The sequence below is a fragment of the Agaricus bisporus genome (genome assembly GCF_000300575.1).
Source record: "Agaricus bisporus var. bisporus H97 unplaced genomic scaffold AGABI2scaffold_1, whole genome shotgun sequence".
Lineage (NCBI taxonomy): Eukaryota > Fungi > Basidiomycota > Agaricomycetes > Agaricales > Agaricaceae > Agaricus > Agaricus bisporus.
This window is the reverse complement of record NW_006267344.1, coordinates 2,750,868-2,767,127: the sequence shown is the minus strand read 5'-3', so window position 1 is coordinate 2,767,127 and position 16,260 is coordinate 2,750,868. Positions and strand designations below refer to the sequence as shown.

At 46.9% G+C, this 16,260-nt stretch overlaps 5 protein-coding genes across 5 annotated transcripts; 3 read left to right on the top strand and 2 right to left on the bottom strand.

The window, feature by feature from the left end:
• Positions 1-417: 417 nt before the first annotated feature.
• Positions 418-6,830, bottom strand: AGABI2DRAFT_114543 (hypothetical protein; the record flags this gene model as incomplete). The annotated part of the gene is made up of 19 exons (XM_006454744.1): positions 418-453; positions 511-693; positions 739-1,125; positions 1,180-1,667; positions 1,724-2,369; positions 2,420-2,553; positions 2,609-2,782; positions 2,834-3,040; positions 3,091-3,263; positions 3,314-3,481; positions 3,540-3,669; positions 3,722-3,994; positions 4,053-4,213; positions 4,257-4,465; positions 4,522-5,346; positions 5,402-5,514; positions 5,566-6,154; positions 6,209-6,596; positions 6,643-6,830. 19 exons carry the CDS (start codon positions 6,828-6,830, stop codon positions 418-420), a joined length of 5,472 nt encoding a protein of 1,823 aa, XP_006454807.1.
• Positions 6,831-6,955: 125 nt separating this feature from the next.
• On the top strand, positions 6,956-8,690 carry AGABI2DRAFT_190043 (hypothetical protein). Its single transcript, XM_006454743.1, has 6 exons — positions 6,956-7,044; positions 7,095-7,477; positions 7,529-7,878; positions 7,935-8,079; positions 8,144-8,384; positions 8,439-8,690. Exons 1-6 carry the CDS (start codon positions 6,973-6,975, stop codon positions 8,607-8,609), a joined length of 1,362 nt encoding a protein of 453 aa, XP_006454806.1. The 5' UTR covers positions 6,956-6,972; the 3' UTR covers positions 8,610-8,690.
• Positions 8,691-8,736: 46 nt separating this feature from the next.
• On the top strand, positions 8,737-12,519 carry AGABI2DRAFT_215349 (hypothetical protein). The gene is made up of 10 exons (XM_006454742.1): positions 8,737-9,054; positions 9,113-9,409; positions 9,457-9,717; positions 9,768-9,977; positions 10,031-10,255; positions 10,309-10,767; positions 10,819-11,019; positions 11,069-11,459; positions 11,512-11,732; positions 11,791-12,519. Exons 1-10 carry the CDS (start codon positions 8,752-8,754, stop codon positions 12,307-12,309), a joined length of 3,087 nt encoding a protein of 1,028 aa, XP_006454805.1. The 5' UTR covers positions 8,737-8,751; the 3' UTR covers positions 12,310-12,519.
• A 205-nt stretch (positions 12,520-12,724) lies between these two features.
• On the bottom strand, positions 12,725-14,454 carry AGABI2DRAFT_190041 (hypothetical protein). Its single transcript, XM_006454741.1, has 9 exons — positions 14,259-14,454; positions 13,954-14,205; positions 13,809-13,900; positions 13,664-13,762; positions 13,539-13,607; positions 13,397-13,489; positions 13,250-13,343; positions 13,056-13,193; positions 12,725-13,002 (listed from the first exon to the last, which is right to left on the bottom strand). Exons 1-9 carry the CDS (start codon positions 14,403-14,405, stop codon positions 12,811-12,813), a joined length of 1,176 nt encoding a protein of 391 aa, XP_006454804.1. The 5' UTR covers positions 14,406-14,454; the 3' UTR covers positions 12,725-12,810.
• Positions 14,455-14,495: 41 nt separating this feature from the next.
• AGABI2DRAFT_190040 (hypothetical protein) lies at positions 14,496-16,062 on the top strand. Its single transcript, XM_006454740.1, has 6 exons — positions 14,496-14,848; positions 14,902-15,135; positions 15,186-15,273; positions 15,330-15,639; positions 15,697-15,778; positions 15,843-16,062. Exons 1-5 carry the CDS (start codon positions 14,530-14,532, stop codon positions 15,745-15,747), a joined length of 1,002 nt encoding a protein of 333 aa, XP_006454803.1. The 5' UTR covers positions 14,496-14,529; the 3' UTR covers positions 15,748-15,778; positions 15,843-16,062.
• The last annotated feature ends 198 nt before the right edge of the window (positions 16,063-16,260 follow it).

The following is a 16,260-nucleotide window of genomic DNA, read 5'->3' as shown; positions in this document are numbered from 1 at the left end:
CTGACTGAGCCCAAGTTCAATATTGATGCCCATTACTTCCGGTCAGTGAGGGAAGGGGGGGAGGAAAGGCAGGCGAAAAGTAAAGGTAAGGAGGAGGAAAAAATATTTGTGTACAAGGTTGGGCAGGCTCTTATATACCAGAAAACCCTAGGTTTCCGAAAACGGCAAGTAACCGAGGCAATTGAGCGGAACGCAATTCTGCGATTGGTGGACAAAATAGCTCAGGACCCTGAACACCGCCCACGCCACTCTTGCGCCTGAGGCATTTCCCCCGAGTCACTTCCACCGACAAAGAATTATTTCTCCTGCCTAAATCGTAGTCCTACTCCTCAACATATCCCATAAATAGCCATCCGCAGCTTCCACGAATAAACCCGATAAATGTCGACCGACTTCCCTATGCCCACGCCAATGGCTTCAAGTCTTTCCTTCAAGTCCAGGAAGCGTAAACATCTAAAAAAACAATATTAATCGTCCCTTAGAGATTAACCCACTATTCTCCAAAAATACCTCGTAGATAGATTCCGACGGGACTCCCCAACCCTTTACCCCCTCGATCCTGTTATCCATCCTTGAGCCAAGTATCACCCCAACAACAGCACCGCTCGCCTCCTCAATAATAGGACCCCCACTCGACCCAGGTGTCGGTGGTGGCGTAAAGAACATGTGCGAGAGGGAATCATAAGTACCCGGCTGCGTCCCATGTCAAACACGCCTGGAGTGATTGGGCAAGCGCACCTCAGCCTCCCTTCCAGCATAATCGCGGTAGCCCGAAACCGTTCCAGTGATCCATTTACTCCAAGTATCTCCAATCCAAGGATACCACCCTTCGGTTTTCGGCTCCGTCAACGCTACGAAGTGAGCCTTGACAGGAGTATTTGCTGGTACGGGATATGGCGACACAGGCAAAGTCTCCAACTCACATTTCGATGTGTCGACTTTACAAGATAGTAAAAGCAAATCGGATCGAGGAAGGGCCGAAATTACGCCTGAAATCGGATGTATTGCCATTCCACCGTCCTCTCCGTTTCTGTCATCGTATGTGATACAAAACGATCCCGTAGAAGTCCCAGGAGATCCTATAAAGGCAGGTGAACCAGGCAGGTATAGTGGGGATCGCCGCACCTAACATGCGCATTAACGCCGTGCAGTAAGGGCAAATCACTCGACAAAACCTACCTCCTCTAGGGTGTGCGTACAGGTCAAAATCAGTGTTTCATCCTTTACGGGGGAGGGTGCTTCCAAAGCAAATCCAGTAGACAGAGAAATCTTGTTTTCAGAGCCGTCCTTAACGCAGTGAGCGACAAATACTAGTCCAGAATGGGCTTGTGTAAGCCTAGGGCGGCGCTGCTCAGGCGGCCTCGATTCGTAGGGCAACGAAATGTTCAGAATATCTCCACTTTGCATCTTGTACTGGTGTACAATGCTCGCTAATGATGCATGGTTGCGCGAAGTATCAAGCATAGACAAGAGGCGGCCGTCAAGCACAGATAAAGGCGGTGGAGGCGGTGGCTCGCGTTGGTGCAGAATGGAAGGCGAAACTGTTGCTAAAGCTCTCCATTTCCCTAGATTGACGCGTCTCCATGACCTTGAAGTTCTTGACTGTTTCAATAGTGCTCTTGCCTGGCCTCGGATAGACAGCATGGTAGAAAGCAAAGCGATTTGATCTAATGAGAACGCATAAAACAAAGATAAATATATCTATGACATCATCTAATTTAACCTTTGCCGACATAACGCTGCTTTTCATATTCTTTCCAGATTAGCTTCAAGGTGGCCTTGCCACTTGCATCCAAGCTCACAACCAAAGCATCCCGTGCATGCTCTCCCATGAGCCCACAAAGAGCAAAAAGTCCCGGTTCAAGCTCTCGACGAACCTCCATACTAAGCACGCATAGTGGTTCACTGAGTGCTTCAATATACGCAGCCAGTACATATGCCGCATGCTTCGAAAATGGTTTACTCAGCGACTCAGATTTTTGCGTCTCGCTGGCTGTATGATTCCGAACGATAGTCTTCACGTTCAGCATTTCCAGTAGCCGAGAAAGCATACGACTCTCCCTTGATCCTAGCGGTACATTCGCGCTAATCCAGCGAGGTTGCGTTCGCACCACTATAGCCGTTTGTTTGATTCCGAGTTGTGGTCGGCAGCTACGCATCACCGAAAGCAGCCTGCGAAGAACAAGACCAAGGTGGGGAAGGACCGAAGTCAGGAGGTCCCTCCGTAGACGAACAAGAGCTCCGGCACTTCCAACGATTTTATGGAAGATTTCCGGCGTCGTAGCTTCATCGTGGTCCCCAGACGGCTCAAGAAAGTGGAAAAGCACTGTCCATATACTTCCCATGTCAAACTGTTGCAGAGCTGCGGGCTATAGCTGTATCAGAATGGGCGACTTAGACGTGATCGTAGAAATCATACCCTCTCAGAACAATGTTGTAATATGAATTCCAATGTGAGAAGACGCAAAGATATCGTGCCGTTGGTAAAAATCTGCGAGCCTGCGAAAGCATTCAAAGTTTGAGTGGCAAAGGACTGAACGTGTTTCAGTGTGTCTAGAAGCGGGATCGAAGATCATTGCTAACTCAAAATTGAAAATTGGTTGCTCACGTTGCGGATGGTCTCGCAGGAGTAAGATAGACAGATGCAAGATGGTTTCCAACCTCTCTGTTGAAGTAGAACATGGCGTCAAGGATTCCAAGAGAAAGTCCAGAGTGTAGGAATAATCATCGGGAGGCAACCCTCTTGCTATTGAAGAGATATGCTCATCCAGTTGAACACAAGCTGATTACAGTCATATGAGCCAATGATTATTTCCGTTAGAGAATGACTCACCCGAGTCAGTAGATGTACTCTTGAAGGCAACATACGCCACCAAGATGAGTTCCAACTGCTTCTGTCTGTCCATTGGCTGCAAAAGCAAATTGAGCTCCCCTTGCAAAGTCGAAAAAATAGAGACCCTGATATCGTCCAGCTTGTGGTTAATATCAGGTTCTTGGAGCGTTAGAGATACTAGGTGTCTACCAATATCTCGATCGTTTTCTGTGAACACAATGTCAGCCATTTGAAAGATGCATGAATAATAAACTTACCTGATCGAGTCTCGTTCAACCACTTTCGCAACTTGAGAACACAACACCACCCCGATAAGACTTCCGAATAACCTGCTAATTGAGGTCTTGATATATTTCGTAGCTGGCCCAACGTCGTTCTACCCAAATTGTCAAGGAAGGTGCGAAGCGAAAATATGCATTCAGCTGATAGACTGTAGAATCATTCAGCGGAATTATTCGAGCCAAGTATGGGATGCCACACCTCGAACCGTCTTTGAGTGTTGTTATCACGTGCAAAAGAGTAGCGATAGCCCTCGACCTAAATTCGGAATGACCGTCACCTTCACGGACAAATGCAGGGTATTGACCAAACGATCCGATGACTTTCAATAATGCGTCTGAGTGAGCCTTCGGGTCCTTCAAGAGCTCGCTAGACCGCGGTCATTTAAAAACACTTAGTAATGCAAGAAGATAAAAGAGGACCCTACCCGAAATACAGTTCGATCAGGTCCAATGTAGACTCTATGAAAGTTTTATGCTCCGAACCGTCCGTGGTGAGGTTAAATGATATTAGGTGGGCAACGAAGTCACCCAAATCAATATCCTGTATGTTGAAAGCTATGTTGGTGGTATTCAAGAAAGCAGATTATGGAACCACTAACTGAATTACGTTCGAAGCCAACAAGGCCAATGACCCGCTTCAGGAAAACCCTCAGCGTCACCAAATCTTCGAGCACCGATGCATGATCGCTATTTTTGCCCTTACTTAAGCTTCTGACCAGTTGGAGATCAGTCAAATACGCCCTTTTGATCATATGTGTTCGAGCTGCCTTGGTCAAGTATTCTGCAGGGACGTAAAGCAACAATCGATACGCCGCTGACTCTCTTCCAGGCTCTCGTGAATCAGACCCGGTGATTTCAACAAGGTAAGATAGAAAAGCGGCTGCGCCCAGTAGTAGCATTAGGACTGAGTGTTGAAATGCGGGGTACACGAGACTCACATCTGAAATTCTGCAATTCCCAGAATTCTGCATTGTGAAGAAGGCGAAGGAGGAGATGCTTGGGCCGTAGCCTTGAGCTGGGGGTAGTTGATATCGCCTTAAACTCAACGCCTAGCAACAATTGAATGATATTGGTTATCTGAGAGGGAGACGCAAATCGGCTGTTTGAGGTCAGCAAATGTCAAGTATCGGCACAAGACTTACTCTATCAGAGGAAGCCAGCGCTCTAATATTAAATGAAGCACAGCAAGTGCACCAGATTGCTGGGACTTCAAATCGCACGGCAAACCGGACCAGGAGGTAGAATCTGAGGGTTTGAAACCACCGTTGAGGTATGACAAGATGTTGTCGATGATTTTCTGAATCTTGACTCCTTCAATGTCTTGCTCAGCGTCTTGTAATAGCATTCGATACTTGAATAAAAAGAACGTCAGCAAACGGCATGTAAAATTTTTCAGGAAAAACGTACTATTTCCAGCTCCAACTCCGCGATTAAACTCCCTTTCCCGCCTTCTTTTGTCACGATATCTCTCAACCGTTCGGTAATCTTGCTCGGGCAGCCTCGCTTGCTGACATTCAAAGACTTGGCAGTACTCAACGCATAATGAATTCTTGAGATTGAAGCGGCCACTATCTGTGTGGCCCACCCTTCATGCGAAGTTAGAAAATCCCTTCGTCTTTTTTTCTTTCCACCTCCAGGCAACAACGATTCAAGCTTGAATAGTTTCTCGACAGAGCCCTCAACCGTGGATACTTGGAATTGGGAAATGATGTCTTGGACCTTTTCACCAGAACTCTCGTTAAGAGCTGGCAGGGGCAAGTTGGAAAAGATGACGAGAGCGAGATAGGCTCGAAGCGAGAAGGACACTCCTAGAGATTCAGCGTCATGGGGTTCCACATTGCCACTCGAGTCGACGCTGAGGGCATTTTCCTCTCCTCTTCTCTTTTTCTTCAGGCCATCCTCCCGACTGGCCCCGCCTTCCACGGCGCCAAAGAAGCCCTGTAGACTACCCCCAAGAGCATTCAGCACATCCTCAATGGACTTGACTGTCTGCCCAGGAGTCAAGAATGTCTGAATCGCATTTCCTAGCCTGTCCAAATTGCGATTGCTGAAAACGTGGCCCGAGAAACACAACTCATATACTACACGTATATCAGTCGATCCGATAGGAAAAGACGCTGGCGAGAGACATATGAGGAGATTGTTGATATGGACATTGATACTTCGAGTCTTAATGTGATAATTGAGGATGAGGTCAAGGAAATCTGAGACTGATGAGTCTGCTGTAGGTACCTGGATTGGAGTGTCTGTCAGCATATTGCCATAATTTTCGAAAAAAAAACCTAACAGGAAGAAGGGATGGAAGTATGCGCGAAAGGGAGGGGAGCAGAAGATCACAATCAATTTGACCGATTTTATGTAGGCATTTGATAGCCAAGGAGATGACATCCTCATGTTCACCTGATATAAGATTAGAACGAGTTTTTAGAGCGTCTAAAGCAAAAGATATACCATTCCATGAACAAGAAATGATGCCGATGGCGTCCTCGATCACCGTATTTAGCATTGCAGTAGCTCCTTCCTGCTGCGCATTGAATAAGCTCTCATCTAATGTTGTCTCTAACAGTTTTAGCCTCGCACGCCAAACTCCCACTTCTTGCACCTTCCCGCCACTTGCATTGTCACCAACAATAACTGCTTCACAGTTAGCGAAAAACCGCATACAGGCTGCGTGTGTTTCGTCGATCAACGTGGTGACATTTGCTGTATTTGAATGCTGGCTGAACACGGCACCCCGGTAGCGTTTGACGGCTTGTACATACGACGAAAACAGTGGTGGAATTGCAGACAAAACGGCGAAGTTTCCTGAAGACGAGCGTGATTTGTTCAAGTGCGAGAAAAGAGCGTTCGACTGATCCGTTGGGCGACTATCACTCAACTGACGGAGAATTTCAAGGTTGAAGAATGTGTCTGCGCCGGATTCGTAAATGTTTTGGTAGAGGCGAAATTCTTGTGGTGACAGGTCGGCACGAGGAGTGGTATACAGGGAGAGAACGCGTATCCAGTCTGTAAGGAAAGATTGAAGAAAAAGCTGATAAAACTAAGTTATACGTGTGAGTGTACGCATTCATAATAAGATAAAGTAGAAAATCACTTTTTTCTTATTGACAGCATTTCCCAGAGAAGTACGGTAGGACGAAGTGATAAGGAATGCAATAGTAAGAACACCAGAAGTCGAGTGGTGATCGTCGGTGTTTCCCAGTAGCAAGCCAAAAAGATCGGCAAGACTTTCCAAGGACATTTTTTGCACGGATATAGGCCATAATATATTGATACAAGTTGAAACGGTATCTGCAAGTACGTCGCCGACATCGTGTCTTCTGTAGTTCGCGAGGAAGGAGGCCATAATTGCTTGGAGGGGTATCCGATGAAGCAGTGGGGTAAGCCATGTTTTGAAGGGACGAGCATTGACGGACTTCTTGTCCGAGAGGACATCCGACAGCAATTTCCAGTACTCTTGTTTAAATACTGGCGTGGTTAATCTAGCCAAGGCTTGAGTAATGTTTTTGCAACCCCAAGGCGACGTACGAATCCTGAGATTTATTTTTGAGCAAGGTTGACAAAATCCATTCAACAATTACTTCGGCCTTGTTTGGCAGATAGAAACCGCTATCATCCCAGGCACGGCGGGCGATTTCGATTTTGTCAGGTGCTCCAGGGTCTAGAGCTGTTTTGAGGGTCTGGATAAATTCCCGAGAAGAGTATTCCAAGGCCATTATACATCGAAATTGATATGAAAACTATTTTGAATGGCGAGGACGACCTAGCCCTAACCCTAGGATAGGTGTTGTTGACCGTAGCTGGTTTCAGACTGACTTACTTCAAGTCATCATCCCCGGCAAATGTCTCCTCAACACTATGTCTGACAGTGACGTCGTTGACCTTGAAACATGCCGCAGCATGCAGCAAGAGGAATATGAGGTGGTTGAGGTGAGTGCTCCCGAAGCATGGGTGTGTGTCATTACCAAGTCATCATTCAGTCGATCTATCCAGAATGTGTGTCTAGTGAGATGAGTGGAAATACACTCAGACTGGAAATACCAATCGAGTTTGATGGCCCTCGGTCGGTTCAGGTTGATTCACCCTCGGAGAGAGACGATGCCGAGTCTTTGTTGTTGTCGACTTTACCACCGTTACAACTGCAAATCTACTTTCCGCCAAATTACCCAATTTCTAGCCCCCCGGAAATATTTTCCCTTCGTGCTACTCATCATTGGCTGCCCGGGCTTTCTCAGCTCCAATACAAATTGAAATGCCAGTGGCAGCCTGGGCAGACCGTCCTATATGACTGGATTGAATACGTCCGCAGTGGTAGGTTCTTATCAGACCTAGATATGCTTAATGAAGATAAATCCACAATTCAGTTCGTGTGATCCTTTCGGTAACAGGTCTCAGATATATTAACCGCCAGCAGTATTTATCACCCAGCGCCCCCGATCCTTGCACCTTTACTGCAAGCGCACGAAACATTATCGAAGTCGGCTGCATTTGCAAACAACTGGTACCCGTGTTCGATATGTTTAACATCCGTGAAGGGATCTCGATGCTTTCGCTTATCCTGTGACCACATCTTCTGCCGATCATGTTTGGAGGATTTTTGGAAGCTTTGTATTGAGGAGGGTGACATCGATCGAGTGGGCTGTGCCGATCTGGACTGCGTCAAGGTGGGCCGGGGAGCCAAAGAAGAGGAAGTTGCGCGGGTAGTTCCAGAAAAGGAAGTAGAGCGCTGGCGGTGGCTCCGGGAAAAGAGGGACATTGAACGAGGCAAGTTGTACTTGACGGCATGGTTTCCTGGCCACTACGCTTCACAAATTTACCAGATCCGACTATCGTTCATTGTCCGATGGAACATTGCCAAACACCTGTTCCCAAGCCACCCGATGTGGAGGATGGAACCGGGTGGGAGCGGTTCCGCCAGTGTCCGAGCTGTAGCTTTTCATTCTGTGCGTTCTGCCGGAGGACATGGTAAGCAAATGAGTCAGAATTTGATTCTCGCCTGGAGTGGCGCGGTGCTGAGGAGGGGTTATAGGCACGGGACAATAACAGAATGCCCGATTGCCCACTCGGAAAATGTGGTTCTCCAGTATCTCAAAGCAGACGAAGATTCCGCGAAACGCATTTTTCTGGAGAGGAAGTACGGAAGGAAAAATATATTACGTCTGGTGAAGCGATACGAGGAAGATCAGGCGAACAAGCGCTGGCTCGAAGCGTCAACGATGGCATGTCCGGGGTGCGAAATACATGTAGAGAAGAGCCTAGGCTGCAATCACGTAGGTGTTTGCTAACCGAGGTTCAGAACTAGGTGATGGATTGATGATTTATAGATGACGTGCTGGAAATGCGGACAGCATTTTTGCTATCGCTGTGGGGCGAAGCTGGAGGCATCGGACCCGTACAAACACTTTTCGATGCCGGGGCACGCCTGCTACTACAAGTTGTTTGACTTCCAGGAGGGAGAGCGGGATGTGTTGGACGAGTGGGTTGATCTTGAGTAATTGAGTAGATAGAATATAGAACTGTACAAGGGTGAGACAGTTGGTGATAATATATACTCTCTCCTTTTCCACATTTTCAAATCGACCCGTTTGATAGCACTTTGTGTCAATACCCGTCCTTTCTCATACCCTTACCACTACCATGGATGTTTACACTACGTCCTTCGTCTATCCACGCCGGTCGCGACATAGTCTCTCCTCCGCCTCCTCTAGAGACCTCCATGCCCACGACAATTACCCCCACCAGCCGTCTCCTCTCCCAGACACTCTCGCCTCCGACGCTGATGCCATCCAGAAGCTCGTCATCCTTGCTATGCAGCTCCACGGCTGCCACGTTTCGTACTTCATCGTAGACCAGGGCAAGGCTTACAACTTTCATATTACTGGCACCTACCAGCAGGTTATGCTGACCCGTGGTCTCATTCTCAAGGACTGCCCTATCCAGGTCTCTTAATTTCTGTCCCGTCAAACGTCGTGAGCTGACTTCTGGTCTGCCCCTCCAGCATCGGTCTGCAATAAAAGTGACTCGTTCAGAAATCCTCGACTCTCCTTTTTCAAAACCCTCTCTCAAGCCTGAAGTCCGACGTCGTCTTGATGATATTGCTTCTGAGACACTCGCACATATTGCCGTCGTCAACAGCCCCCTTTCCTTGACAAGTCGAACTCCTCCCGACGGCATTACCAATAGCGGCGGATGGTCTGGCCTGGAGACAGAGCGTGTCTGCGAACTAGTTATCACAGGAACAGAAGACGCGGTGGATCTTGCGCGTATCCGCTTGTTGGTCATGTTGGATGAGCTGGTCAGTCGAGATCTCTTTTGCCGATCCGTAGACTAATCTTTTTGCAGAACGGCCTTCATTCCGAAGTGTGCGAACTAGACCACAAGATGCACCCCATTATTGCAGGAAAAAAGCGCCATGTAATACAGACTATACAAGAGGAGACTGCCACAAATATCTATTTTCCCTCTCCGCTACAAGGAGTCTTTGGCACCGACCCGACCGGCACGTCATCTGGAGGGCGTAACAACAACATGATTTGGATCACAGGAGAGTTCTTTGGCGTTCAGAGGGCGCGAGATATGTTGTATCAGGTCTCCTTGAACAAGGTGCGTAATGTCTCCACTCGTGTCTAGGACCAATATTCACATGCAGATAGCGCAACAACACGATCTCAAAAGACACCGCAATCCTACCGCGCAAGCTTGATTGGATGATTACCGACCGTGCGGATGATCTTAGGTCTATCATGAGCGACAATTCGACATTTATCCAATTTCCTCCCCTTGGGAGCTCCACTAGTCTCATATCCGTGTTTGGTGACTCAAAAGTCAATGTTCAACGGACTATCAGATCTATAATGCAACTTGTGCGTTTGTTTGTCACGACTTTCCTGAACATATTGTCGAGGCTCTTTTCTAGGCTTGTCAATCCTATGTTGGGTCCTTTTGGCTATTGCCCGTTCAGTTTAATGCACTGCTTCCACCTGCTACCCTAAATACATCTACCGTCACTTCCCTTCTTAATCAGATATCCGTTGCAACTGGCGCCGAAGTCGTATTCAAAAGCATGTGCTTCGAGATGCACGGCTTGGAACACGAAGTGCGTGCAGCTGTCAATATGATCCTAGAGTTAGACATTGTGAAGGTACGCTCTGCTCCGTTGACTTACGTACTTCACCTCCTTAACCTGTTCTATAGGCCTTCCACCACGAGATTCGTTTTCAAATCGAGTTGGCCAACGAACACCGAGAATTTATTAGTGGCAAGAAGAACGGCAAAATTAATAAGATCATGCAAACTACGAATGTGAAAATCAAATTTGAAACTTTCAACGACCATAATTTCCTCATCGATATCTCGGGCCCCGACAGCACCGTTATCCAGGGACTATCTCTTCTCCAAGAAGAGCTCCCTGCCGAAATATCATTCCATGTACCCGAAGCATACCACAAACGGATTATTGGTGTGGGAGGTCGAAGCATTCAGCGTATCATGAAAAAATATGGCGTTTATGTTAAATTTTCCAACGCCGAGGAGTTTGCTGCACTGGGTGGTTATAATGACAATGACGACAATGTCGTGGCCCGGACGCCCGCCAAAAATGCGATCAATCTCGAAAATTTAAAACAGTCGGTGATGGAGCTTGTCAACCCCAAAGTACGTTGCGTTGTCATCACGCTCATGGCACTCCTTTGACTTTCATGGAAGGACAAAGATTTCGTAAATGAAACTGTGTCTATTCCCCGAAGATATCATAGAACATTATTGGGCGAGAAAAGTATTTTTATTCATGATATTGAGACGAAGACTAACTCCCGGGTGCGATTTCCTGATAAAGAAACGGCTTCAGATGTGGTTACCATCTATGGCCCCGAGAGCCAAGTGCAAATTGCGGCTACAATGCTCCTGGTTAGTGTTGCCATTACTGATGCTTTAAATGGTGCCTCATTTTCAATAGGACCACGTACCATTCGAAGCAGATATGGCAGTACCACCTAACACTGATCTGCCCCGACTCTGCACATTACCTGAATTCATCAACCTCGTGGAAAGCGTCAAGCGCGAGCTTCAAGTTTCCATCTCTCCCAACTTTAAACAAACCGTCACTAGTAATGGTGCATCGGGTACGGAGACTCCCACCGACTACTCCTTCAAATTTAGGTGTCAGCGTAGCAACAGCGATTTCCTTATTACTGCGCGCGAGATGTTGGAACAGTTCCTAATGAACCACAACGTCCATGTCTATCCTTCTCCAACATCTCAAGGCCACAAGCGAGGTGACTCTTTTGCAGATGCATTCCCCCATTTCGATAGCAAAGTTCTTTCCACGGCTCGGACTCGCGGCCATGGTAAGCTTTGGGCTTACTAACTCCTCCGATTGTCTAAGTTTTCTTTTCGCAGTTTACGCAGAGTCTATGGACATAAACCGGTCAGATGTTATCGGCGATAGGAGGCTTCGTCTTGCGAATTCGTCTCCTGACGTGAAGGCCTTGTTCAATTCGCCTGCCGGTTCTTACCTCTACGAAGATCACGATCCCTCAGAGCAGAGTTACTTGCCTCAGGGCCCGTCGGGTGGGGCTCCGATGGATTATTGGACACAGCCAACCCAAATGGCGCCTATCGTAAGTTACTATCGCCGTTGAGTTGATGGCGTGACCTAACCCTTAATTTTAAAATTAGGGATCCGGTATACCAGGACGCACGCGACATACAGAAGACGCGGTCAAGCGGGGTTCAGATCCACTTCTTGAAGCTAAATTCAAGGACCAGTTCAATAAGCCACGTTCCTTGACAAATCGTGCTCAGTCTCTTGATCTGACGTACTCCCTTTCCAAAATCACTGAATCGAGTTCTGGCATGATCCCACCAGACTCTCCGACTACCTCTACTGCAGGTGGTGACACTGGTGAAAATTCGAGTCCTATCTCTGGAACCGCGCCATCATTTCCCAGTGTGTACGGTCCGCCCATGACTTCTGCACCTCAACCGACTGGCTTGACGACCGGTACTACTGTAACTGGAATCCCCACGACTGGCGGTGTACCTTCTGCAGTTACCGTCGGGAGGCTGTCTAGTGGTGTCGGGGCGCAGCCTGGAATTTCCAATACGAGTGGTCCAACGATGCCTACGCATCAAAATTCTAGTCGAACGTCCGATGATGAAAATGTCTCGAAGATGTTTTCTAACCTTGGATTGTAAAAATCTCAGTTACATTATTATTCTTACCATATTATTTCCGCTGCGGTTGTCTCGTGTGACTCGTATCTTATTTACTCCCTGCTTTCCCTCAAGAGCTTGAAGATTGTTCTACTAGCTTTCAATTAAATGGGTTTTACATTTTCTTTCCTGCTTGTACTACGGGGTTCTATTCCATTAAAACAATTTTCACTTGTTCTCCATCATCCTTTCGTCTCTTCTCTTATTGGATTGCATTCGTTCTGCTTTCCCTCCCCCTGCTGTATCCTAGTATACTCCTTCGCTTAGTCGACAAGAGAACGATGGCTCATTCGTATATATACACCCACATCCATATTCCCAGCATCACACCGCTGTTCTATGTTAATTGTGTATATTTATCTTTCCTTGTTCTGGTTTTTTACAGTAGTCTTGGCTGAGCGGTCCTTCAAGAGTATAGTTATCCTTAATAAAATTTATACACATGTGATGTTGGTCTGGATTATAACGACGAACTAAAGAGCTTTACACGATCCAAGGGATCTCGAACAGGACGAAATCGAAAAACTCCTGCTCCATAAGAGATGAGTATTCACCAACATATTCTTCGTCTCCACCTTGTTTCCTCTTGTTCTGACTCGGATTCGAACGCGGTCGGAGGTAAGCGAATTGCGACTGAAGAACGTGGAAGACTTTCTTCGTTGATTTGGAGTCAGGCTACGTCACGACAGAGTCATTTTAGATGGATGATAAAGACAGATCAGTGATACCTTGACAATAAGACCCGTATAATTGGCAGGAAGACCATAACGAAGAACGCTCTCGACAAATAGGCGAACGACCTTGAGATGCACGAGGATCTGGAAAGCTTCAGAGAAGTTGGTGCGTGAGATGCGAAGCAACTCCGTCTAACCCAGATATCAGTTCTAGAACGAGGGAGGAGTTTGAGCCAAGCCTAACGAACCCAGAGTTCTTTCTCGGTTTTATTCGCATTCTCGTGGTCCTCTTTTTGTTTCTCGATCTCCTCTTCAGAGTAGACAAAATCCCGTACTATGAACCTAGATCAAGTTTGAATCATCTTATTGAATGATCAGTTGAGCAGAATAAGTACTTATGGTCTCGGCATTTTTGGATGAACTCATCATGAACACGTTTGAAGATAACCACACCAAAGAGAGAAAATTCATCATCTGATTTAATAAGTCTAAGGAACGGGTCCATCAGAAGCACACAAAGTGAATATTGAACCATACTTTGAGGAGCGAGGAACAACCATTTGCGTTAGTCGCTCATAACTTGCATTCCATTCTTTGGTTAGATTTCTGAAATGCGTTCAAATCAGTTGCCGATGGCATGATCTTGGAAGACCTGCGCTCACCTGGGCACGGCCACCAACACGGTCTCCAAGTACTCAGAATCTTCAATAAAATCCTTCGAAGATACAACATCACCCAATGATCGCGTCGATAAATTGCCCCTACGCCGGAGATCAGCAACGAACAAGTCAAATATGAATGACGTGCATTTGCTTCCGCTGCATTTGGGTAAGGGAGCCTTTAACGAGATTATAATTGTTCAGTTTTGCTTTCATCGTACCATCGATGGAAACGATTTCCTGCATGGATTAGTTTACAATATACCAGCGCCTGGGTATATAGATCCACGTACCCTGTTGAGTGTGTCGATCAGATCCCGCAGACTCTTCTGAACGTTATAGCGGCTTTCATTCCACCTCCAATTATGGAAAAGATAATCGTCGATGGCTCGCTCATCTATGAGTATGTGTTGGGAGAGTTTGGCGGGATCGTTATTGAGCAAGTTTCTCAAAGTGTCAACGGTTTTAGCAACGGTCGCGGTGAAATATGCCTCTTGTTTCGGAAGATCCTCAGAGATGCCAACCAAAGAATCAAGAGTACCTGTCTACCGGATATAATACATGAGCTTTCATAGTCGAAGATCTTCGCTATCCCGACCTTGAAAGATGGAATACCAAGCGATGAAATGTTCCCAGATGACAGCTTTGCTTGCGACGTTAGTTTTGGAAGTAATTCTTGTAGGAGTCCCTCAGAATCGCCATCCTGCGGCACCGAGACTAGCCAGGTACTCTGATCCGAAGGCATTGGCACTGGCTGGGTATGGTTACTGGTCGGGTCACTTGTGGGCGCAGGCGAGGCGTTGTTGATATCTGTTTTATTCGTCCCTTGTCCATCACTGCATCACTTGGTACTTCGTTCTGTCTCTGCTATGACGCTGTTGGTTCGCCCCATTTCACCCAGATTGCCCAGACTATTCGCCACATCGAAGAGGTATCGGTCGACCTCGAATCTTGATGCTGCTTTTCTGCTTTCGCCTAGACAAGCCCACGAAATATCCGACCGTGAACAAACTGTTCTGCTGGATGCTTCCTGGTTCTTGCCCAACTCTCCCCGCAACCCTCATGCAGAATTTCTCGCGAAAAGACTTCCAAATGCACAGTTCCTCGATTTGGACCAGGTTGCAACCCCCCATGAGCTTGGCCTCAAGCACATGATGCCTGAACCTCATGTTTTCGCTGAAGCAATGGGTATGCTTCATCTTGGATCCCTTTGAGTCATCTTTTCATTGCCCTCGGTCCAGGAAAATTCGGCATTCTCCCCTCATCCCACGTCATGATTTATGATACACAGGGTGTCTTTTCATCTCCACGAGCCCTTTTCATGTTTCGTGCCTATGGACATAATAAATCAAGCATCATAAACGGCGGTCTCCCATGTTGGGTTGATGAAGGCCTCCCATTGCAGACGGAGAAACCTCAAATTCCTGAGAGCGTGTCATATCCCGTTCCCAATCTTGACAGGGAGACGATTAGGGGTCGGTACTCAACACCATTTTCGGACGCTGGCATCCTCATTGATGAATAGGATATGAACAAATGGTCTCCAACTCGTTACTGGATCCAAATAAAGATACTACCTACGAGCTTGTGCTTGACGCCCGTTCGAAAGAAAGGTAAGAGTCAGCATATTACTTTATTTCCTACGAAGCGCTCATTGTATTGTGTCAAGATTCACAGGTAGCGCTCCCGAGCCCCGCCCTGGACTTTCTTCGGGCCATATTCCCAATTCTTTCTCTCTTCCTTTCAACACATTCCTCCAGAAACATAAGAGCACTATTGACGGCTCAGAATATACTACTTTCTTGCCGGAAGACGCACTCAGGGACGCTCTGGAGGCAGCCGTTGGTCGCGAACAAGCTGGGCTTATAATCGATGGCAAGAAGCCTGTTGTCACTACCTGTGGCAGCGGAATGACGGCTGGAGTCCTATGGTTGGGCTTGAAACTACTGGGCGTCAAGAACCCTGCTCTCTATGATGAAGTATATTCATTGAAACTTGGTATTAATGGCTATAACAACTAATTCAAATTGTCATAGTCGTGGACAGGATATGCTATGCGATCAGAAAGCCAAATTGTGCGAAATTGAGTAGTAATTTCCCTGATAGAATTGGCCATTGGTTTGTTGGACCTCTTGTGATTGTGACACGCATTTGACTAATTTGTTGCCTTCTCTGTATATAGGACAGGCGGTAGACCTCTATAGAAGCGTCGTCGAGCTCTGCATCCCTGTTCCAGACTGCTTTTCGAAAGTAAATCACAGCAATTATTGAAAATTAGTACCTGCGACGAACTTTGCATACTGCTTGAAAGGTCTATATATACTCAGTAATGTTACTTACACTTTTTACTGTGAGCTTAGTTACTACCTTCCAATTTCTCTCGCTACAATAAACTTTGCCAGAAGCTGACCAGACATGAAAATATTCTCATTGAGTCTCGCAGGTCTATCACCCATGAAAGCATAGAGTAAATTATAACGCTTCCAGTATGGTGAAGGACCGTTAAGACCGGATCTACTCTGGAACCACGGCTAGTATAATAATCTAGGGACAGGAATTGATCCACCCTCCAAGCGCTTGTATTGCGTCGGTGAAGTGCT